At 40.1% G+C, this 24,722-nt stretch overlaps 1 protein-coding gene across 4 annotated transcripts in view; it reads right to left on the reverse strand.

Annotated features, from left to right (window-relative positions):
* The window catches only part of PAM (peptidylglycine alpha-amidating monooxygenase), a 299,102-nt gene that overhangs the window by 165,930 nt on the left and 108,450 nt on the right, over window positions 1-24,722 (reverse strand). For all 4 annotated transcript variants that reach the window (XM_077462333.1, XM_077462332.1, XM_077462330.1 and 1 more), the window contains exon 5: window positions 15,461-15,548. In XM_077462333.1, coding sequence (XP_077318459.1) covers window positions 15,461-15,548 — 88 coding nt within the window. The remainder of the gene's footprint in view (window positions 1-15,460; window positions 15,549-24,722) is intronic.

A 24,722-nucleotide genomic window follows, 5' to 3' on the forward strand; every position in this document is an offset into this window, starting at 1 on the left:
AAACATTTTTTTCTTTAGAAATATCATTATTGCTGTGGCACTGTTCTACACATCATACAGATGCACCACTTTACATGTAGACTAAGGGGACTCCCCCAGACACGATATTTAACCACTTGCCGCCCGCCCTATTACAAATAGACGGCGGCAAAGTGGTTTCATAATCCTAACCGGACGTCATATGACGTGATCAGGACTATGAGCCGCTGCGCGCCCCCGGGGGCGCGCATCGCGGCGATCGTTGTTGCGGGGTGTCAGTCTGACACCCGGCAACTACGATCTCGGTAAAGAGTCTCCGACGGAGACTCTTTACCACGTGATCAGCCGTGTCCAATCACGGCTGATCACAGTGTAAATGGGAAGAGCCGGTGATCGGCTTTTCCTCACTCGCGTCTGTCAGACGCGAGTAGAGGAGAGCCGATCGGCTGCTCCTCTGACAGGGGGGGTCTGTGCTGATCGATTATCAGCACAGCCCCCCCCGAGGATGCCCACACTGGACCACCAGGGACACCACCAGACCACCAGGGATGCCCAGCAGAGGTAATCCTCCCTAGACCACCAGGGATGCCAGTCAGGCACAATGGATGCCAATCAGTGCCCATAATGGATGGCAATCAGTGCCCACAATGGGCATCACTGATTGGCATGCATTATTGTTTGGCACTGATTGGCATCCATTAGTACAGTATAACACCTGTGTTGCTAATGAGTGCCCACCTGTGCCGCTAATGAGTGCCCACCTGTGCCGCCTATCAGTGCCCACCTGTGCCGCCTATCAGTGCCCACCTGTGCCGCCTATCAGTGCCCACCCATGCCCATCTGTGCCGCCTACCCATGCCCATCTGTGCCGCCTACCCATGCCCATCTGTGCCGCCTACCCATGCCCATCTGTGCCAGCTATCAGTGCCAATTTGTGCCACCTATCAGTGTCCATCCGTGTCGCCCATCAGTGTCGCCCATCAGTGTCGCCCATCAGTGTCGCCTATCAGTGTCGCCTATCAGTGTCGCCTATCAGTGTCCATCAATGCCACCTCATCAGTGCCACTTCATTGGTGCCCATCAGTGCCGCCTTATCAGTGCCCATCAGTATAGCCCCATCAGTGCCCATCCGTGAAGGAGAAAACGTACGTATTTACAAAGTTTTGAAACTGAAACAAAAAAAAACATTTTTTTTTTCAAAATTTTCGGTATTTTTTTATTTGTAGCACAAAAAATAAAAACCGCAGAGGTGATCAAATACCACCAAAAGAAAGCTCTATTTGTGGGAAAAAAATGATAAAAATTTCATTTGGGTACAGTGTAGCATGACCGCGCAATTGTCATTCAAAGTGCGACAGCGCTGAAAGCTCAAAATTGGTCTGGGCAGGAAGGTGTTTAAGTGCCCTGTATTGAAGTGGTTAAAGAAATATTTCGTTTTTATTGTTTCACTTTAAGCATTATTAAAGTCATTGCTCCTGAAAAAAAACAATTGTTTTAAAAACGTATTTTTTGCATTGATACATGTGCCCTGGTGCAGTATCGGGGTCCCCATGCGCTTTTTATGGCAATAAAGGGCATATAAGCCTTCAAAATTAGAACTTTCGATTTTTCATGTTCATGTCCTATAGACTTTAATAGGGTTTGCATGTTTGCGAGAACTTTTTGCCTGTTCGTGATGTTCTGGTGTGAACTAGAATTCTTCAATGAAATAAAAATTCCCAGACAGTTACTTATCAAACAGATCCACATACAGTATGTTCTTCAATAAGCAGAAGGCTTTTGGTTAATCAGCTTATGGGAAGCTCTGACAATTAAGACTGACCTTCCCATCTACACATTTTTGAAAAACACCTTAGGTCATGTTCAAATTAGTTCTTTTGTGCCTAGTAAGGATCCTAGAACTGGTTTCATTTGCAATACATTGGCTTTAGTGGCCAGTGGGGAAAAGGGCTATAAGATGGTGTATTTTACACAAGCAAAAATGTTACCCATAAGCACATCAACTTTCCTTATTCAATAGTTAAATTGGTTTTGCTAAAATCAATAAAAAAAAATGCAGGTCAAAATAATTACAGAAATACAAATTGCAGCTGTTAGGGATGGGGAAAAAAAAAAGAAAAAGAGCAACGTGTGGCCATCAAAATGATCCATCTCTATCTCCTGAACCAACACTTATCCTGAAGAGGGTGAGAAGCATTGCTGTTAACAATTGATATGTTAAAGAAATAACTAATTTCAGTACAGACTCTGTCCACGGACATATACAGAAACGATTACTAGGTATGAAAACCCACAAGGCTAGGAATGTCGGCATGCAGAGGAAAACAATCTTCAAAAGGTTCACTATATTTACTCCCAATGTAACCAAAAGGTACTGCAAGATGTCGTTTTTTAAAAGCTGTGTGTACGCAAGGATTTATGAGGGCACAGTTTATGATGCAGATTTTCGGATTTTGCCACAGAAAAGTTTAATCCTATATCAGTGGCATGATTGTGGTTATATCTTATGGCACTCTTTAAAGAAGGGGGGGGGGGTGTTTAAAGTAGAAAGTACAAACATCTGGATATGTCTGCACATACTGTATTTATCGGTGTATAACACGTACCCCAAGTACTTACATTTAAATGCCCATCAATGCAGCCTTATCAGTGTCATTTGCACATTTGCAGCGCTCGGTAGTTCTCGGGGGCTTCTGGGTATTTTTAGCCAAACTCAGCCGTTCTCGGCTATTTTTGGCCACACTCACCCGTTCTCGGCGGCTTTCGGCTTTCCGAAAGCCACCGAGAACGGCCGAAAATAGCCGAGAACGGCCGAAGACAGCCGAGAGCGGCCGAGTGAGGCTGAAAATACCCGGAAGCCGCAGAGAACGCAGAAACGGGTAGCAACAGCGGGGGGACCGGCGTATAACACGCACTCCCGATTTCATCCCTGATTTTAGCGGGAAAAAAGTGTGCGTTATATGCGGATAAATACGGTACATGCAAAAGCCTCCAAAACAATTCTGTCATGGACAAACAATTTATTGTTGGCACATCCCTATTGTGCCAAAGGTTGCCCTGTGCCTTCCCACCTCCTGAAGGTTATCATGCACACCTGAGATGCTGAAGGAGGCAACAGTTTCTAAGTGGTTAGGGCTTCTGTCTAGCAGCACTAGGGCCATTGGTTTAAATCCCAATGAAGGCACTAATTGCATGGAGTTTGCATGTTCTCCCTGTGCCTGCGTGGGTTTGCTCCCGGTACTCCAGTTTCTTCCAACACTCCAAACACACACTGGTAGGTTAACCGTCTCCTATCTAAATTATCCCTACTATGTGCACATGCGAATGTGAGTTAGGGACCTTAGAGGGCTCCTTGAGGGCAGAGACTGATATTATATTAAATAACAGAACAAAAAAGAAAAAACACTGCGCTATTTCAAAAGTGAAAAAAGTGAAGAAGAATAGTGAAACTACAAAATTTCTGTGAGGAACACAGCCCAGCTGCTAGCACACAAACCAACCAAGTTCACATATCATATATAAATTAGTGCTGCGCTTAAAGGCACCTATTTAAATAGGTGAAAAAAAGTGTACATATCTGACAAACAAGTGAATGGAAAGTCCATGAAATATTTAAGAACAGTCCCAAAATTATTCACTCTGGTGCATCTAGAGCTTAGTTAAAAGTCCTCAGATGGCATTCAAGGTTAAATATCTTGTCACGTTCTCAGACTTCAAAGGCTCTTGAAAATGGGTTATAGGCAAGTAGAGAAAGTAGATGCTCTTACCAGATGGGTTGGACACATCCACCGTATAGTAGTGGGTCTTCCAAGCTTATGGGGGGGCTCCAGCCACTCACCCCAGTGCACCGACCAGATGTTATTTTCCTCTCAGGGTTCCTTGCGGTATCCAGATGGGGAAGATGAGTAGGGTTTCCGTACCATAAACTACTGTAGAGCTTGGTGCCAGAAGTCTCGTGAGGGTTCACCATAAAAGGGACAAAGCATAAAAAACGCCTCGCATGGTGAAATATAACCAATGATGGTTTATTGAAAAAATTCTGATAGACAGAACTTAAAATATAAAATCACGTGATACATAAAAATAAAAACAATAGCAATGTGGGGAGCAAACAAGTGCTCGCCCTACGCGTTTCGACCTCTAAGTCATCAACAGGGGCATCATGCCCCTGTTGATGACTTAGAGGTCGAAAACGCGTAGGGTCAGCATTTGTTTGCTCCCCACATTGCTATTGTTTTTATTTTTATGCATCACGTGATTTTATATTTTAAGTTCTGTCTATCAGAATTTTTTCAATAAACCATCATTGGTTGTATTTCACCATGCGAGGCGTTTTTTATGCTTTGTCCCTTTTATGGTGAACCCTCACGAGACTTCTGGCACCAAGCTCTACAGTAGTTTATGGTACGGAAACCCTACTCATCTTCCCCATCTGGATACCGCAAGGAACCCTGAGAGGAAAACAACATCTGGTCGGTGCACTGGGGTGAGTGGCTGGAGCCCCCCCATAAGCTCGCAAGACACACTACTATACGGTGGATGTGTCCAACCCATCTGGTAAGAGTATCTACTTTCTCTACTTGCCTATAACCCATTTTCAAGAGCCTTTGAAGTCTGAGAACGTGACAAGATATTTAACCTTGAATGCCATCTGAGGACTTTTAACTAAGCTCTAGATGCACCAGAGTGATTAATTTTGGGACTGTTAAATATTTCATGGACTTTCCATTTACTTGTTTGTCAGATATGCACAATTTTTTCACCTATTTAAATAGGTGCCTTTAAGCGCAGCACTAATTTATATATATTATATTAAATAATATATATGTAAAGCACCATGTAAACAGAGGGAACTATGTAAGTATCTATAATAAAAATAAACATACCTGCATGGATCCTTGAGTGCTAGCAGCAAATTTTTACTAGACATTTTAAAGATCAACTAATCAGTACACAGAGGATATTGAATAATTTGATCCTTAAAATGGTTAGTAAATATTTGCTTTCATTCTCAACAGTAAAATATATTAAACTTTTTTTGCATGATACCATTTGGCTTCTTGGATTTGTGCATCCCTGTTTTCTGGATCACTTATACTTACATGTTATTTTAAACTTAGACTTTTAAAAACCCACAAAACAAAAACAAGTTTAATCTGGGAGAAACACATTGTAATCTCTAAAGTTTTAGCAGATGTGCCCAAGTAGGGTGTTTTATACCACGCAGGTGAGTATTCAATTGCAGTTCAGTGTGGATGCCCACCATGTCTCGCCAATGCAGGCATCAAAATTAAAAAGGAATTGGCTGCACACCACCACAGAGCTACTGAAAAATAAATCCTTTTAACGTCTTCATAGTCAGGAAAGCAATAAAGCACAATTGTTAAGGTGTTTCACACTTACATCACATGCTTAATCATAACAGATGGTTACTAGAGCACACAGCAGGCCATGGAGCTTTGGTAAGCTGGGTGTAATTCGATTCTAATAGCAGGGCAAATCACAGCCCATGTAGGACTTTGAGCATGGGAGGTGTTGCCATCATGCCCACAGTCTCCCTTATCAAGCTATTGTGCGGATTTATTCTTTTCTGGTGTCTGTTACAGGTAAGTTGCCCTAGGGCTCTCAGTAACTGTTTGGAGAACATACAAATATGGGCTATTTTGTCGAACCATGTCAAGCAGAACACTGAAGGAGCAAACAGAAGATGAGCTTCCCACCTTAAGTGCTCAACGTAACACATATGAACGGAAAATCACTTTAATCACAGAGGTTAAACAGTAATTATCTCCCAGGGAATAGTGTATGATCCGGCAGCTGCGAGCGCCTGCATTCGGTGCACAGTGTCAGGCAGAAATCCATGACTTGATTTCACAGATCCAACACGTCATTGCTCTTCACACACTATTAATAAAACTATATAGGCATAGCCCAATTAAGATCTGTGATGATGCTAGAGAGGGAGATGGAGACAAAGTATTACTAATGTATTAACCTTTAAGTGGGATAAATTTTCCTGTGTAAACATCATTCATTTGCATACAGGTCATACATATTAAAGTAGCAATTTCAAATGTCAATAAATAATGCATATGATTATATTATTTGCTTCTGTTCCAGGGATTCTTCTCTAGACATGGGCGGGGGGAGACACAATAGCTTACATTACAGAATATAAACACAAGCCATAATAAGTCAGAAAAACAAATTTACTAAGTGCAAATGCAAAGCGCCAACATTCATCATAGCCCTCCTTCAATAAGCTTACTTGTATTTCACCCACTGAAATAGATATATCCCAGCTTAACACCATTACAAGAGGGAAAACAGATCTATGTGCTTAAACAGAGTGACTAAAATAACAAAAGAAGGTCAATTGGTGCAGCCTCCGGAGAAAGAATGATGGTCAAAGATGTGAAGTGTAGGCGCTAAAGAATGATGGTGCCAATTCGATTTTTCCTTCCTTTATTTTAGTTTATGGTGGAACAATTCAAGGATGAATCTGACTGGATGTTACGGCCGCTGTAGGTACTTGAAACTTAGTGTGGGGAAAGTCTGGCTGGCCGCACTTCCATAAAATCACCTTTATTGATATAGAAAAATCACAACATGATTAAGTGTCAAGAACGGCACGAAACACGTTAGATGTATGCTATAGTCCTTATGTGTGTATTGTGGATTGTTTTCTACATCAATAAAGGGGATTTTATGGAAGTGTGGCCAGCCAGACTTTCTTCTGGTTCAATATTTTTACTGAAATGTATCAGAAAGAACATAAATGTGATCAATATCTGCCATACAATAGCACAACACCACCAATACCTAGAGTCTTGTTCACATATTATTAAGCAGATTTCAAAGTTCATAATCGTGTGTAACTTTTCAGGTAAGGTGGGTAAGCCCTTTGTAACCGATATGGAATCGAGACCAGGCTTTAGAAGTAGTCAGCTAGACTTTCTTCACACCAGAATTCCTGTGACCAGCACCCTTTAGTGTGCAGTGGCGGTGGGAACAGAGGAGACTCACCTGAAGCTCGGGCTGCCACGAACGATTATTTTTATAATCGATTAGTTGGCCAATTATTGTTTCGATTAATTGAATAAAAACCTCAAGAATATTTGGTGTATAAATTTAGTTCATATTTAAAAAAACAAAACAAAAAACGACAATTTATTCTTGAATATCTGTATGCAATATGCATGGTAAATATAAATAACCAGCTATATGGTTAGGCAACAAAATATCTAAGAATAACAGACAGAAGAGATATATATGCTATTAAAGGTTGAATCTTTTACATATCACTCAGAAATAAAAAAAATAAAAAAAAGTACAAATACCTAAAAACGCTGTTTTGCAGATCTTCAGGCAAATTTTTCATTAGAAAAATTTAGTTTTTAAGAACGTTCACTTGATTTTGTAATCGTTATTGGGATCAAATTGGCTTTCGTTTGACCACAGTGATGGGAAAATTCAAAGAAGCAGAATAAAAAAAAAATCTCAAACAAATTTTTTTGACAGTGCGTGTTTTTTCTTTTACATAACATTTTAAAATTGAATGTTAAAAACAGGTGACATTTTCGAAAACTACATTCATCGAATGTACATAAAATTTTCCCACGCATATTTATCTGTAGATCTAGATAGATATAATCCACAGACGTCGGATATACCGAGTATTTTAACTAAGAGACAGACATGAAGCTACACAAAGGGTGGAGGGGAATCATCTTTTATATTAAAGTAGTACTAAAGGCTGAGATTTTTTTCTTTTTTTTCTTTTCTTTTTTTTGCATGGATATAATCATTTTAAATATAATGCGCAATATTGGTAAACTTTTTGTTTAAATTTATTTGTAATGCCTTATATTACATCCAGTCTATCAGCCTCCAGCTTATCTGGGTAATCTTTCCTGCACAGAGCTCTTAAAGTGATTGCAAACGTTGGATTTTTAAACTTCTCATACTTACCTGCTCTGTGTAATGATTTAGACCAGCCGTGATCCTCCTCTTCTGGGGTACCCCACTGCAATTTTACGTTCTCTTGCCTTCAGAGTGCCCCTATAGCAACATGCAAAGAATAGTACTGAGTGCCCCTATAGCAAGGTAAAAAATAAATTTTCTGCCTTTAGAATCACTCAGTTCCTTCTCCTGCCCAGGATTACAGGTCCCACAAGGCATTGCTCCTCATAAGTTTTAAGGCAATGTGCACTGTATTTTTTGATATGTAAACAAATTGTACATTCTGTATGTAGGTCAACTAATCAGCTAACCATTTTCATAATTAATTGTTTCAGCCCTACCTGGAGCGCTGTTATCCGCTCTTTCTGCAGGTACTTTAAACCTATGAAAAAAGTGCACAATAGCTCTATGCTTCACATTAGGTGGGAATGCCCCAAACTTAAGACTTTTTGGATAAGGTGTTTCTGGGTGCTCTTAAGTTGATGGGGCTCCCTACTGCACAACAACCCCACCCCGCACTGCTTAATGATCTGCCGCTTGGCTGGCCACACCCAATGAAACATTTGGTTTACTTTATCCTACTGGTATATAAAATCAGTATAGCAGGAGCATGGAAGACACCTTCAGTATCCTTTCGATGACTAAAACACAAAATCTCTTGGATAGTGATTCATTGAGATGGTTGTTAGCATTGTTAATGATCGGCACAGTATGTTTAAATGGACTTGGGAACTGTGGGCGATATTTATACATACATGTTCCCCCATCTTCGACACCTGGTTCCATGTAGTTTCTTCTCCTCTACACGTAGGCTTCTCCTCTACACCCTAGGACTCCTCCCACTTTCAGGATACACCTTTTACCTTGGCTTTTTCTTTTCTTTCTTCCTCCATTTTTCTTCTATCCCTCTTGACTCCTTACTTTCTCTATTTTATGACAGCTATTTTACCATGACTAATGTGAAACTGGTGGTGAATATTACTACTAATCCCTTGACAGGCCTTCTGGATAGTCTGTTTTCCCTATCTGTTTTTTCTTCAGTATAATATAGTGTGAATGGTTTGGTCAAGGCACCCTTTAAAATTCTGCAAAATTACATGGCACCCCATTCTAAAATGTTAAAAATGAAACAGATCACAATAATATCCACACACGTAGAACAATGTTAGAAGTAACTTAATCTTCCAAAGCAAATACACCTTTGCACAATGGTGTTTTTCTTCACCCTCACTCAACAAATGTGAAGCCAGTACAGACGGAGGGGGGTAGTGGAGGTACAGGTGTCCAATGTCCTCCTTATTAACCGATTATGGCTTTGGTTGGTTGCTAGGACACCGGTGGCTGAAAAGTTCTAATATTGCACAATTAAAACCTGGGCTTTGTGTAACTAAAAGACAAACTCAATCCACCCACTAGCTTGTTGACAATTTTCTCTCAGGCTTTACGATCCTATGTGTCTAGATCATGACTGTTGGGCCACTGTTACAATTCTTGTATTCTTTAATTCCATTTTGAATGCTTGTATTCTGCACTAAGTTGGCTGATTTTGTAAGGTCAATTCCTTGATGTTATTAACATCTGAATAAAAAAAACGTTTTTAATGTACAAAAGTGCACAAGTCCTTTTATTTTGTAATATCTTGCCAGAATTAACTACTCAAAGTCTACCAAAACTGAATGCAAATTCAGGCATCCATTTTTGCAAACGTCTGCCTCAACACCTTGGTATTTTCCCAGTAATCCCCACACGTCAGCATTTACTTTCATGCAAAGGTAACAGCCATCGCAAGCACTTGTGGCATACACTATAAAGAGTAAGGACCCAAAATACTGTGTTAGTCACTAACTAGTTTCACTGTCAACAGCAGTTGTCAAGCTACTGTATACAACAAAATCCTTGGTAAAGAGTCTCAGCTTCTGTCATGATAGGTACCTGGTAAACAATTGGGATCAAGAACATAAAGCTATTAAAAACAAAACAAAAAACACAACATTCAATACAGTGTACGTTGCAACCATGTCCAGGTCATGCTCATCTTGAGAAAAAGAAAAGGCTTTTGGCAGCATGCATGGAATTATATGGCCAATCTTCTGGAGAGATTAGGTACTGGGGAATGACTGAAAGCTTAGATCCTCTGTTCAAGCAATGCTTTACACATAATAGCACATGGCAGGGATCCACTAACCCTGGATAAACCTTCCAATATACACCATATCTAAATAAAGTACACAGTACATAACACTTGATCTTTAGCTGATAAAAAAAAAAAAATTATTAATTATACAACCTTTCATCCTTCGACAATTCCCAATCCAGGGAAGAGAACATTTTGCTTAAGCTCTCTATCTTATAGTAGGAATAGTAAAAATCTTTAGTTGGTTTACATCCTATCCTTGTTGTATCCTTCCGATTCACTTCACAGATTTTTTTTGACCATACCTTAAAAAGCTGAGGCTACTTATGGTTTATAAAGTATATAAGTGTACAGATTTATTTATGTTACCAGCAGAACCTATGTACTTGAAGATATCAACCCTTGGGAACCTTCATACCTTAAGTTTTTGGGCAAATTAGCAACTTCAAAAATAATTGCCAAATGCTCAATATTTATTCTTCTCTTTAAATCGCAGCTATATACTGTATGCCAACATAATTAGGTTGAAAAATGACACAAGTCTATATAGTTAAAGCGGAGTTCCACCTAGAAATGCAAATTCCATGGATCAGATTCCTCCCCCTCTCCGATTCCACATTTAGCACCTTTCAGGGGGGAGCGGATACTTGTCAAAACCAGGAATCTGGTCCTACCTCCGGGAGAAGATCACTGCAATCTTGTGCGGTGACCTACGCAATGTCCTTCTCCTTGTCACCCCCCCCCCCCCCCCCGCTGCCTTCTGGGAGACACACAGGTCCCAGAAGAAAGCAGGGACCATTGAGAAAGCGCAGCACCTCTCGCGCATGTGCAGTAGGAGACAGGCTGTTCACTTCCTGTTTCTCTTAGTAAGGATGCCGGCAACTGCACCAGGAGATGGACGAGTTGGCTTGGGGTGCCCATATCGCGGGCACCCTGGAAAGGTAAGTGTCCATATATTAAAAGTCAGCAGCTACAGTATTTGTAGCTACTGACTTTGAATTTTATTTTTATTTTTTAACCCAGGAGGAACTCCACTTTAATAGAACTTCCATATACACTATCATCTACAACTAGCTGATCTAGAGGAAGGGGGGGGGGACCTTATAAAAACACGATTTGATTTGCTCCAGCAGGGGGGTCAATTGGATACTCCCTGACTCAACAATCTCTGGGGTTATTACCTATAAATGTCACTATCCACTTATATTTAGTGATTTGGGAATTTATCTAGCTCTTTTTTTGTTTTAAACACTATATTGAGCTGGCCAGAGGTGGTTCTTGAGGGAGTCTATTCCTCGTCTTCACAGCTCTTACTGTGAAAGCTTTTCCGTATGTAGATGTTAAATCCATATATGGCCTAAATCCAGAAGGAAAAAAAACCCTAATTAATGGAATGATGTATTCATTAATTAGATCGTTAGATGAATTTTAATTATGGCTGATATATGTACCTGAATTTGTTATCAGCTTCGTATAGTCACCCGCTGAAATCAGTCTCTAGATCACTGGAACATGCTGTCAGGAGCGTGTAACACTTCTGTTTTATGACAACTGCTGGTCTTGCTCCAGCATCCTGATTTTGGCTGAGCTGCATGCTACCTATCAGGCTGTCCACCTGCAGGGTGACTGATGTAGACACAGCCACTGAGTGGGGGAAAAACTTGTTTTAAGCCTTCGTGTCATGCTTGTGATAGGGTTTACAACACATGCTTCAAGCTCCCATTTATCTGCCTTATTCACGTGCCTTGACCTGTACCCGATTCCCATCTTGCCTGCTAGTTTGGTTTCCTTGTGATCAACCGCAGATTGAACTATGAGCTATTCTCTGAACTCTGCCTGCCTTTGGATCATGGATTTGACCAGGACTACTCCCTTGACATTGCCTGACTCAAACCTGGACTGCCATTAGGCCAATATCCAACCAGCTGCCAACCGCAAGTACCTGTTTACTGTGCTTCACTTGCGCCTGTCCTGGCATGGTAGCCAGGCACTATAGTACTGTGTATATGACCTGGAGGCAACTGAACACTGGTAGGGCTTCTTTCCTTATGGGAAAGGGGGCTGCTATAGGTGAAGAATACACAGCAGGCTATAGTGCCTGACCACCAACACTAGGGGTAGGCATGACACATGTTAACTGCAGGGGTGAATACAGCAATCACCTCATCAGCGTGCGGTTATTCACTCTGTAATCAGCATGAAGAGGCAAGGTAGTGATGTAATAGTATTCTTTACTAATGCTTGGAAAAACAATGTCACCATGATGGGTATGCAGTCTAAATAGGATCATAAATATTTTTGCATTCAATTTTATATGTCGCAGTTGTGTACTTCGCTGTTTGGTCCCAATAACTGCCATTATGTGTCCTACTGTTCTAACTGCCCTCTAGGCACAACACCCCCAAGTGTGTGTCATTTCTTTTAAAACTGATATTTTAAAGATCTGAATACACAGTATAGTAAAAGGAAAAAAAAAAAGAAGAAATTAAAGTAGAACTGAAGGCAAGACTATTTTTTTTTATATTGAATATAGTAAGACAGGGTTGTAACCCCTGCCAGGATTTGTCTCCCGCCCCCCCCCCCCCATTTGTGTTCCACTGGGGGAGATAACCACAACAGGAAAGTGTGAAAAAATTGCTTAGAAGCGAGACAAAATTCCTGGTAGTCACCAGGGTCCCCATTGGAAGAGTTCCCCCTCTAGTCCTGTTTGATTGCTACTAAGAATTTGGGATTTTCTTTCCCTTTTGGTGTCACCAGGACAAAGAGGGTGAATCTTCCTAACAGGAATACAGCCAACAATGGCAGCCTGAGAGGTATCCTGATCCTTCTCCTCTGTATCTACTGTACAATAAAATAAATAAAATAACAAAAAATAACTTTGCCTTTCAGTTATACTTACACAACTAGGGAGCCGTAAAAGCAGGCAGCTGAGTAGGTACTATACACCACATGCAATGGCCATGATTCTTCAATCAGGGCAGTACATGTTAATGGGGTTGTGCCACAACCACCTGCTGCAGTGGCAGTGCAGTGGGGTAGCATTTTCAAGCTTAAAACAGGCAGTGTTTTAAGGTAACATGTTGCCTTCTTACCTCCTGTCAAAAGCTCTCTGAAAAGCAATTCACTGCAGATCCCTCTTCAGGGAGGTGGCTGGGGCCCTCTAGGTTTCTAAATAAGAATGCAATGTTCATTCTGGCATGCGGATTGATACCACTACAGAATGCATTTAGATAGCATGCCTGTTATAGGCATCTAATCTTTTGGCTGTACTTGCTCTGCATCTGAAAAAACCTGCCATCACACCTCGGTCTAAGCAAAGTAAAATTTAACATGACAGGTTTTGTAGTGAAACTGGACCCTGCTCTTTCTTCTATCCCACAGGTATTTTCCAATTACAGCATGCAATAATTATTTTCATACATTTAATGCTAAACACCTCTAGGGCTCATTTCGACTTGCTTTGGCTTCACACATTAAAAGCTCCTACTGCTTCAACATGCTTTTATGATGTGTTTTTAATGCATCAATGAATCGTCGGTGGTGCTCTTTTGAAGCTTGGTAGATGTTGTGTGTGTGTGTGTGTGTGTGTGTGTGTGTGTGTGTGTGTGTGTGTGTGTGTCATACCTGCAATTTCTCCAAAGCAAAGCTTAATTAAAGCCACTCAAAAGCTGCAGGTGCTTCAAGCGAGCTTTGTCGTAGAGTTCTAGGGAGGCTTTGAAGACGCTCTGAAGCACCACTAAAGCGACATGGGGTATAATTTTTGAAGTGAAGACGAAGCAAAGCAAACGCAAGGTGTAAACAGGACTGTAAGCTAACCATTTTATTTAGTGACAGGGGCTTTGACTGGCATTCAGAGAGCTTTAACAAAGCGTCTGAAGCCATGTTTTGAAGAAAGTGTAAACCAGCTCTTACTGGGAAAAAAAAAAAAGTAATTCATACTGTTTTCAGATCAGTTTTAGGCTTAAGCAATTTTCTGCTTGAAGCTAGTAGCTGTAAAAACACTGATCGTTGTATAAATTTCAATCGTCCCAAAAAATGTGTCACGTGTCCGATCTGCCCAGTCGCAATACCAAAAATAAAAAAGCCATAATCCTTTCCCATAGTTTGTAGATGCTATAACTTTTGTGGAAATCAATCAATATAGGGCTATTGAGATTTTTTTTCCCCCCACAAAATGTAGAATATATATTAGCTTAAACTGATGAAGATTTTTAATTTTATTTTTAATTTGGGGGATATTTATTATAGTTTCAAAATCATCGCTCTTTTTATAGCACAAAAAATAAAAACCGCAGAGGGGATCAAATACCACTAAAAGGATTTGTGGGGAAGAAAAAAAAAAAAAAAAAAGGACATTTCGTTTGGGTACAGCATTGCATGACCACGCAATTGTCAGTTAAAGCAACACAGTGCCAAATTGTAAAAAGCGCTCTGGTCAGGAAAGGGGTAAAATCTTCCGGGTTGAAGTGGTTAACTTCCCTGGCGGTATGATTATTTCAAATTTTAGGTGCTGAAAGCGGTACCATTATTTGGCGTTTTATATTGTAGGCCTGTAATTCTTAGAAATAATTCACTTAAATCTGTCCAAACAAGAGTCTAATAGACACCCCGGGTATGATAAAATTTGAAATTATAAATTATAACACATATACAATTAAATATATATATATATATATATATATATATATATATATATATATATATATATATATATATATATATATATATTTATTATCTCATAATAAATAACTATAAATAATTATAACAAATAATAATATAACAAAAATTATTCAATAATGTAATCAAATCAAAAACACCGACATATGCTGAGTTGCAGAATTGACGCAGTCATTACTTTCAGTGTTTGATGACGGATTTCCCCACGAATCACTATCGCTCAATCTCAGTCTTTCACACTACAGCCCCGCTAGAACAGCACTAAAGTGGTGGTCGTTTTTGCCGTGCTTTAGTGGCGCTTTTAAGCTGCTAGCTGGGACAGATTTTATCCCAAAAAAAAAAAAGGGAACAATTCATGTTTTGCGGTGCTTTCAAATTGCTATGGAAGCCTCTACTGCCCATTCATTGCAATGGGGTTTTGGGAGCGCTATTTACAGCGCTCCCAACCCGCCCCAAAGGTGCCGCTTGCAGGACTTTTTATAACATCCCGCAAGCGCACCGCCCCAGTGTGAAAGCAACTCACGGCAAAGAATAGGAGATGGTTTTCAGATGGTTTTTAAAGGCCATTTCTAGCGCTAAAGCACCTGAAAACTGCCTGAAAACTGTGAAAGGGGTCTCACAGTATTCATATTCATTCATATCTTATTTCTATTTTCTGTTTTACAATAAACATTTGAAATAGAGTGTATAACATAAGAATAAACATACCAGTATTCTTCAGTAGAAGAGGGTGAACCACATCCAAACAGAAGCATGTGATGTGCAGTATCCATACTGGCATGAGGTTTGAAGTCCACTGCGAAAAAAGGAACAAATATATAAATTTCCAAAATCAGACTGGCAAATTCAACTTTTATGTTCAACAACTGATCTGAATGCCAACATGATCGAAGCAAAAAGTACAAAGAGTTAAAAGCAGACCTTCACACACAAACGCCCCCCACCTCACCCCAAGCCCCTAACCAGTTTAATTTCCAAACTTTCTCTCGGAGAGTGGGTACTTTAACATATAACCTCTCCCACAATTCTTGCCTAGGAGACAGGATGTCAGTTTGGCTCTCCCAAGGGATTGGCTCTCCCATCCCTTGTTAGCACCACAATGAAACATGTAACCCATCTCAAGAGGCTGGAGGACCAGGCTTTAGGTGGTGGTGTTTAGAGCAGACATTTTTGTGACTTCTCTGCCAGATGCATTCATATACTTTGATCTACTTGATGTTTGGCTTAGTCCAGCTAAACTTTCCTCAAACAAAAAGCTGTGCTACTGGCAATAATGCTCAATGCCTCTGCTCCTGTCTGGCGCTGCCAGTATTGCTGGCTTGATAATTTTATCCACACACAGAAGCAAATGATGGTACCACACAGCTGTTCAGTACAAAGAGGAAGTGACTGGAGCCGCCCAGTCCCAGTTCTCCATTTTTTCCCAGTGCATTATGGGATACCCGGGCCTCCATGGTCTCTCCCCCGATGTCCAGCTAATGCTTCACTAACATGCCATAAATGCTCATGCTTTTAAGGGGTGGGTATTAGAACATTACTACTGAAATCAATGGAAGCGGTTGACAAGTCTCAATGCCTTATGACCCCCGATTCACACTAACGCGGTGCAGAAAACACAGAGATCCCTGTGTATTTCCTTCACTGTATAGTAGAGCTGCACAATCCTGGATAAAATGATAATCACAAATTGTTTTGCTTAGAAGATCACAATTTTCGGCCTATCATCATCTTTCACATTATACAAATAAATTGGGCTAACTTTACGGTTTAATTTTTTTTCTTAATTCATTGAAGTGTATTTTTTTCCAAAAAATTTCATTTGAAAGCCCGCTGCGCAAATACAGTGTGACAAACTATTGAAATGACCACCATTTTATTCTCTAGGGTCTCTGCTTATATATATATATATATATATATATATATATATATATATATATATATATATATATATATATATATATATATATATATATATATATATATATATATATATTTATTATGTTTGGGAGTTCTAAGTAATTTTCTAGCAAAAAAAAAAAAAGATTTGAACTTGTAAGCAACAAGTGTCAGAAAAAGGCTTAGTCTTTAAGTGGTTAAACTGACCTCATTTACAGGCCAAAGTTCTTCCCTTTGATCTCAAAGAACCAAATGATAGGTTTATTTTTATCTCTCAGCGCTGAGCAATGTTGTGATAAAATTTGCCAGGGGGAGTTGAATTGAGATTGTGATTTTTTTTTTGACCATTAATCGTGCAGCTCTCGCACTCGTGTTTTGCAATCTGCTGCGGGTGTCATGGAAAGGCAACACCCCAAAAGCAGGTCGCAATTGCAGTGCGTTTGCCTGAACCAGACCGCATGGGTATAAACACCCATGTGATCCAGTTCTAGTGCGCAAAAAACACTGCCTGCACCTCCAAAATGAATGGGCCCAAATAGCACCGCACAGAACAACATGTGTGATTTCCACAGGAATGCGGTGCAATTTGCATGCAGTTCACAGTGTAAACCTAGGCCAGTGATGGCGACCCTTGGCACCCCAGATGTTTTTGAACTACATTTCCCATGGTGCTCTGGTACTCTGCAGTGTAGTGGAGCATCATGAGAAAACATGTGGGGTGCCAAGGTTCGCCATCACTGACCGAGGCTCAAAGCAACATGCTGCCTAATTTTTTAACAAAACACAACACTACACCATCACTCCTGTGTGAACAGCACTGTGTGATGCCCACTGTAATAATCATGGCATATGTTGACGGGCCCTTATGAGGCTTTAAAAAATGCAGACTAAATGCCACATAAACACATGCTATTGACACACGTGCGAACAAGGCCTTAATTTGCACCTTAATGTGAACAGCTATAAAGGGGAATCTATAGTTTTGTTTTAATTTTTTTTTGGGGGGGGGGGGGTTTGTAGTTCTAGAACAGGCACACTTTCTAACATGGCCAATAGAAGAATATTCTAATCTGTATCTAAAATAACACGCAGACACTTATACATAATTTTGGAGAGTATACGTAACACAGTCATGTATATAGTACAGAGGCAATTAAAGCGGGTGGTAGACATTATTCATCCTCCTGACCCCACCTCACCGAGAATGGGCACACTTTTGCTCATGGAGTCCAGCAGCATGCTTCCCCAGACTAATGTCTGCAGCCATGTAACACATTGTGCCCATACCTCTGTATACTGAGAACCCAGCATGTCCTCTTCACTTATTTATTAGTAACCTGTGTGCATGTTGTCAACTAGTAACACACCTGACTAATCTCCTCAGTGGAGTGTGTTCAGGTGGGCATAAGGTAGCCAGTTATGGTTACAATCGTATTCCGGGTCCTGCTCGTTCTGAACATTAGATCATTAGCCTATTCCTTATTGATAATTTGGGGCCGACACTCAAGCCCCATACTATTTCTGGTCTTCCAGTCATCTTACGCAATATTATTAAAGTAATGAGTTGTAGTTCATGTTGCCCAAATGATGGGGATCCACAATTGTCCAATATCTACTGCAATCTACTGCACATGCTAGAAGGTACAGTTGTTGCAAAATTCAACTCTTCCTGGAAGAGATATATAATGAGCTTATCATTTAAGGTTGCAAAAGGAAAATTGCAGAAAGTTAATGTAACAGCTGCAAGATATCTAACAATTTGATGCAAAGTTGCTCTATACGAATACAAGGTATATGGTCAACATGGTCATATACTGTATGCAATGTTTTTATGGTCTGATGGACAGTCTAAAACCTTCACTTGGACTGATCATAAATAGACCAGCTACAATCTGAGTGGCCAAAATGATCCACACAAGCTTGCTCAGGTACCCTGATCTGTTTAGGAGTTCCCAAAGTGTAGCATTTAATACATTTCAAATTGAATTGGAAAGGCACAACGTGATATGCTTGTATGCTTGTTTCCGATATTTAAGCCAGCCATACTCCCATATTATATATATATATATATATATATATATATATATTTTTTTTTTTTTTTTTTTCAGCCAGAGAGTACTAAGGTGGATGGAGGAATGCCCCAATGCCGAGACATTGTATTCTGACAAGACCTACTACTGTCAGAATAACCTGATAAGTCGCTGCAACCGTTGATCAACAGAACATTGTCCAACATGTCCCTTTGACAGATATTGATTAAACAATCGACTTCTGTTGAGTGGGGGAGCACACACGCTGATCATAACTGAGCCAGGAACTACTGGAACAACTGAATTTCAATCACTGTATGACCAGATTTAAACTGTTATGTCTGGTGGCCCCTTAAATATACATTGAAGAATTAGCCATTGTCCAAAGAAGGGAAACCTAACCTTTATTCACCCCATCCTCAGTCCAGGCAACCTCTTCACACTGACCAGATTAAAGTCCAGAAAATAAAATTCCTACTGTTTGCTCCATTGAGATTTAGCATTAAGCATTGTTTTACATTTTCATTCACCCCATTAGATTGAAAGCTCTTCTGAGCAGGGCCCTCTTAATCCTCTTGTATTTTATTGTATTATAACTGTATCGTTTCCCTTTTATATTGTAAAACGCTGTGTAAACTGTTGGCGCTATATAAATACTGTATAATAAAAATAATAATGAAATAGAAACCTTGTTAATAATGGTAGCAATGCCCATTTTAAATGTGTACAGAGAAAGAAAATCTTACAGGATGTGAACACAACTCCCTCCTAAAGTAACGTCACTGCAATGTTGGCAGAGCGCTGAGTTCAATTGAAGGGTATGGAATGTGAGAAAAGAATATTTGTAATGTAGAAGAGATGAAAATGAACAGTTCTGCTGCTTCTTTGAAGTGAGAGAAGTGCCATGCAGATTGCAAAATCATTATTTTACTACCCTCTGGTCACCGAACAGTATAATTATATATTATCTAGACCGACATGTGCGATTTTATACAGACCTGAGCAACAAACGTAATGGGAAACCACCAACCACTAGGGAGAAAAATTCTGTCAGCTCATCCTATATTTTAATTTTATTTACTTTCACTTGTTAAAAGAAGGCGTTTATCGATCACTAATTTAACATTATTTAATTACAAGGATAAATACTAAAGCTCTGTAGGTGACTTTCCCTTTCCAGGAGCTGATTAAAGTATATCTGAAGGCATTTTTTTTGTTTTGAGTAGAGCAGATAACAGTTTAAATCTAAGTCCCTATCAGGGGTTCCCCCCCACCCCCTTTTTTTTTTTTGCTCTCTGGGTCCCACCAGTGCGATGTTATGGAAATGAGAATGAGAAAAGGGAGAGCTGTTCCCTGTAGTCCAATAGGAGAGTATTCAGGGAGGACTGACACTACTTGGGAGATCAGTGCTCCATAGGCAGATCACTACATAAATATAGAAGCTCACTGGACCAGTGTTCATTTCATCAACTAAAATGACTAACCATTTTAGTTGACTAAAAAAATATTCTTTTAGGCGACTAAAATACGACTAAAAACAAAAATACAACTAAAACTAAAATGGGACTAAAATTAAAATGGCATTTTAGTCAAAAGTCTGAGACTAAAACTAAATTGAAATTTGACTTCAAAATTAACACCGGCCTTTAGTGCATGTTCATACCTCAATAACTTAAACATATGAGGTTTTTCACTCCAGCAGTATACAAGTTTGGAAATTGTAGAGAGATGTTAACTAATGCATTAAAATTTAATTACACCCATTCAATTTCAGACGACTAAAATTAGTTTTAGTCTACTAAAATGTACTGGAGATTTAGTTGACTAAATACGACTAAAACAATTGCAGAAGACTAAAATAGGACAAAAACTAAAATGCCATTTTAGTACTAAGACTAATGATGTGTGCACACGATCGGAATTCCGGCCAGAAAAAGACAGATGAGAGCTTTTCATCGGAAAATGCGGCCGTGTGTATGCTCCATCGGGATTTAGCTGTCCGAATTTCCGCCAGCCAAAAATTGATAGCATGTTTTCAATTTTACTGACGGAAAAACTTTCTATAGGAAATTCCGATCGTGTGTATGCAATGGCGACATGGCAAAATAAACGCATGCTCAGATTCAACTACGAGACAGAAGCTATTGGCTACTGGCTATTGAACTTCTTTGCTAGTCCCGTCGTACGTGTTGTACGTAACCACGTTTTAAGCAATCGGAATTTGGTGTGACCGTGGGTAGGCAAGACAGCTTGAGCTAAATTCCGTCGGGAAAACCATCAGAGCTTCTTCCGACGAGAATTCCATTCGTGTGTATGCAGCATAAGAAACTAAATCGAAATTTGCTGCCAAAATTAACACTGCACTGGACTAAATGCTTGTTTATTCTGTAGGCTCAGGTGAATAACTGACCCTATCCTTTTGTTCCGCATAGTTCTCCTCTACCCAAAGATCCCGGCTGTGGTCTCTCAACATCATCACATACAGTGTAAAACTATTAAACCTGCAATTTCTTAGACAGATGGTGGCAACCAATTACAATTGAATGCATAGGTATATCAGTTTTACAGGTGAAAAAAATACCTGTTGATTTTGTCATAAATTCTAAGTTGTCCTGTGTTCTCCCAAAATAGTCTATTCTTAAATAGGGCTACAAGTAAATGTGTCCCTTTGCTATGCATAAGACAATGGGAGTGGTAGTTTACCAAAAGGCAACTGGTGAGGCTGACAATTTGTTCAAGAAAAGTTGTTTTCAGCAGACAATCAGAAATTAGGAGCTTTAGTGAGCGAAATCACCTTCAAAGAACTATGTCCCACATTTTACAGGCAGCTGGGTTCTGGAGAAATCTTCTATGCAGACATGCCCCGTCCTCTTCCTGCTGCTGAACTGAACCTGGTGCTGTGGGGGGTTAATAACTTGGGGTCTTCCGTGAAGCTAATGAAAAAAAAAAATGTTCCTGATGAGAACCTGTCTCCTTCCTCCCATGAGAAACATTCTTCCATTACTTTCAACTGCCTGTAACTTGATCTGAATGGAGGAGAGTCTGATAAATTAAAGAATCCTCTCTCCATTCACAAATCGTCTTACAGGCAGTGAAAGCAATGAAAGAACATTTTCTAATCAATGGAGAAGGGGGCAACTTGTCCCTAGCAGCTTCCCAGAAGACTCAAAGCTTTAGACCCCCGAAGAACAAAAGTATTAGAAGCAGGAAGAGGACGGGGCATCCCTGCACAGATGATTTCTACAGGATCACCGGCTCCCTACACAACATGGTGGGACATACTTCATTTAAAGCAGAGGTCCACCCTAAAATGGACCTTCCGCTCAACCGAATCCGGATAATCCAGGTAACTGCACCCACTTCCGGGATAGCTCTCTGCGGAAAGGGGCGTAGATTACGCCCCTTTCCGCAAGTGCCCGCCCCCTTCCGCAAGTGCCCCGCTGCCTGCTGGGAAACACACAGATCCCAGAGGCAGCGGGGACCGTCCTTATTGCTCAGCGCGACTCGCGCATGCGCAGTAGGGAACTGGGAAATGAAGCCGAAAGGCTCCATTTCCTGATTCCCATACCCAAGATGGCGGCGGCAGCACCCGAGTGACGATCTAGAGATCGGCTTCGGGTGCCGACATCGCGGGCGCGCTGGACAGGTAAGTGTCACTATTTTAAAAGTCAGCAGCTGCAGTATTTGTAGCTGCTGGCTTTAAAAAAAAAAAAAAAAACGCGGAGTCCCGGCGGACTCCCGCTTTAAGATATGTTAGCGCACTAAAGCTACAAAGTCCAGCCAAAACAATTTTCTTCGTTTTCGATAGAATGGAGAAGGGTCATAACCTCTGTTGGGGTTATATTCTTATACAGGGCTCTGTTAGAGAGATTTACACTCACTCAGGGTGGATAAAAAAAAAAAAATCGAATGTTAAACTCCAGGCAAAAAAATTATAATTTAAATCTACTCCTCAATAAGCACAAAGGACACAGTCTACTGCTTCAGTGTTTTAAATATTTTTCAGATGTTACTGAAGTATAAATACAAGCATTTCATAAGTGTCGAAGGCTTTTATTGAAAATTACCAGGGTGAATACAAATCATTGATTTTATTTTTTCTTAATTCTATCAAATTTTAATAAAATGATTTTGGAGTAAAAATCTATCTAAAGATATTTTCTATTTAAGATACAAAATACATCATTTAGTTTATTCAGCATGAAATGAAGCTTAGTTATGTAGCATGAGGCTATATATTCCGCAATATTTACATTTTTGGTAAACTCATTAAATTAATTCAAGTTCTGCAAGCTGAGATAACATGCATTGATGCATTCACACAATTTCACAGTAACCATGAGATTAAACAAAGTTCAGGAATATTCCTTTATCCCATTGTTTTACAAATCTGTACACTACAAACGGTATGACTAAATCGGTTCCGATATCGCTGTTTTACTAACCCAACAGCTTATTATTCTAAATGGGAAACCTTAATTTTGTTTGCAAATATTAAAGATTCTAAAAGGCCCATACACACGATCAGACTTTTTGACAACAAACATGCAAATTAGCTGGTTTGGAGCAACATCCGACCGTGTGTACGCTCCATCGGACAAACTTTTTTGGTTTTCATCAGACTTTTGTTGGCTGTGCGAACGGACAAACTTTCTGGCAACAAAAGTCAGATGGAGCAAAGTCTGATCGTGTGTATGGAAAATCATAGGACTTTTGTACAAAGTACAAACAGGCATGCTCAGAACCAAAAGATCAGACAACAATACAGAGGTTGACCAAAGGTGGCGGTAAAGAGCAGAAAAACCACGTGATCTGGTGAAAGTTGGCTGAAAAAGTCCTGCCGTGTGTATGCAATACAAGTTCAGGGCCGACGCCCTTTGTACAAAAATCCAAGGGAAAGTTTGTACAAAGTCCTATAGTGTGTATGAGGCTTAACTACCAGCAAGAATAAGTCCTTACATTTAAAGAGCACCTGCCATTTCAGTGCAGTGCCCGTTAGCAGGCATCCTCTCACCTGCTGCTGCCACGTCCCTCACTTTGCTGTACGTCTGCCGCATGACCAGCCGTCCCATTAAATTGAATAGGACCATCGGTGAGTCAACAGCAGGTCAGAGGAGAAGCCGCTGTGGGATAGAGATGACAGTTGCTCTTTAAAAATTATGATTTAAATTAAGTCTTTTTACTAGTGGTTTAAATTGGGATTTAAATCAAATCCACCCTACTCCTCAGTAGAATAGGCAATGAGGATAAATCTCTCTAACAGAGCCCAGTACAACAGTAATAACAGGAGTTCTGATCCTTCCCACTCTAATGCCCCGTACACGCAATAGGATTTTCCGACTGAAAATGTTTGATAGGAGCTTGTTGTCAGAAATTCCCACTGTGTGTAGGCTCTATCGGACAAATAATCCATCAGATTTTCCGTCACGCAAAATTTGAGAGCTGGTTCTCAAATTTTCCGACAACAAAATCTGTTGTCGGAAATTCCGACCATGTGTACACAATACCGACGCACAAAGTTCCAAGCATGCTCGGAATCCAGCAGAAGAGCCGCACAGGCTATTGAACTTAATTTTTTTCGGCTCGTCATACGTGTTGTACGTCACCGTGTTCTTGACGCTCGGAATTTCTGACCAACTTTGTGTGACCGTATGCATGCAAGGCAAGTTTGAGCCAACATCATTCGCAAAAAAAAAACATGGATTTTGTTGTCGGAATGCCCAATCGTGTGTACGTGGCATTACTGTAGAACTAGAAAAATACATGTTGGTGTATTACAAGCCAAAAAGTATGTAAAATTACAAAATTGTGCTACAATGGAAAAAGTAACACAAGTCTAGATGGAAGGAGGCCTTTATAATGGAGCTTGTAGAATCAGAGGGACCTTTTATCCTTCATGGACAATCCTATGGGCCTACACAAACAATATATCAAACTGTAGCTATATAGCCTTTAGGAGTTACTATATAATAAGCAATAAAAGTTTTACATAATATAACATACTCCTGTGAATAACTGCATCTGTAAGATTGTAGATCCTTCAT

This window comes from Lithobates pipiens, unplaced genomic scaffold, assembly GCF_037356315.1.
Source record: "Lithobates pipiens isolate NorthernLeopardFrog02 unplaced genomic scaffold, aLitPip1_a1.2 Scaffold_3, whole genome shotgun sequence".
Classification (NCBI taxonomy): domain Eukaryota; kingdom Metazoa; phylum Chordata; class Amphibia; order Anura; family Ranidae; genus Lithobates; species Lithobates pipiens.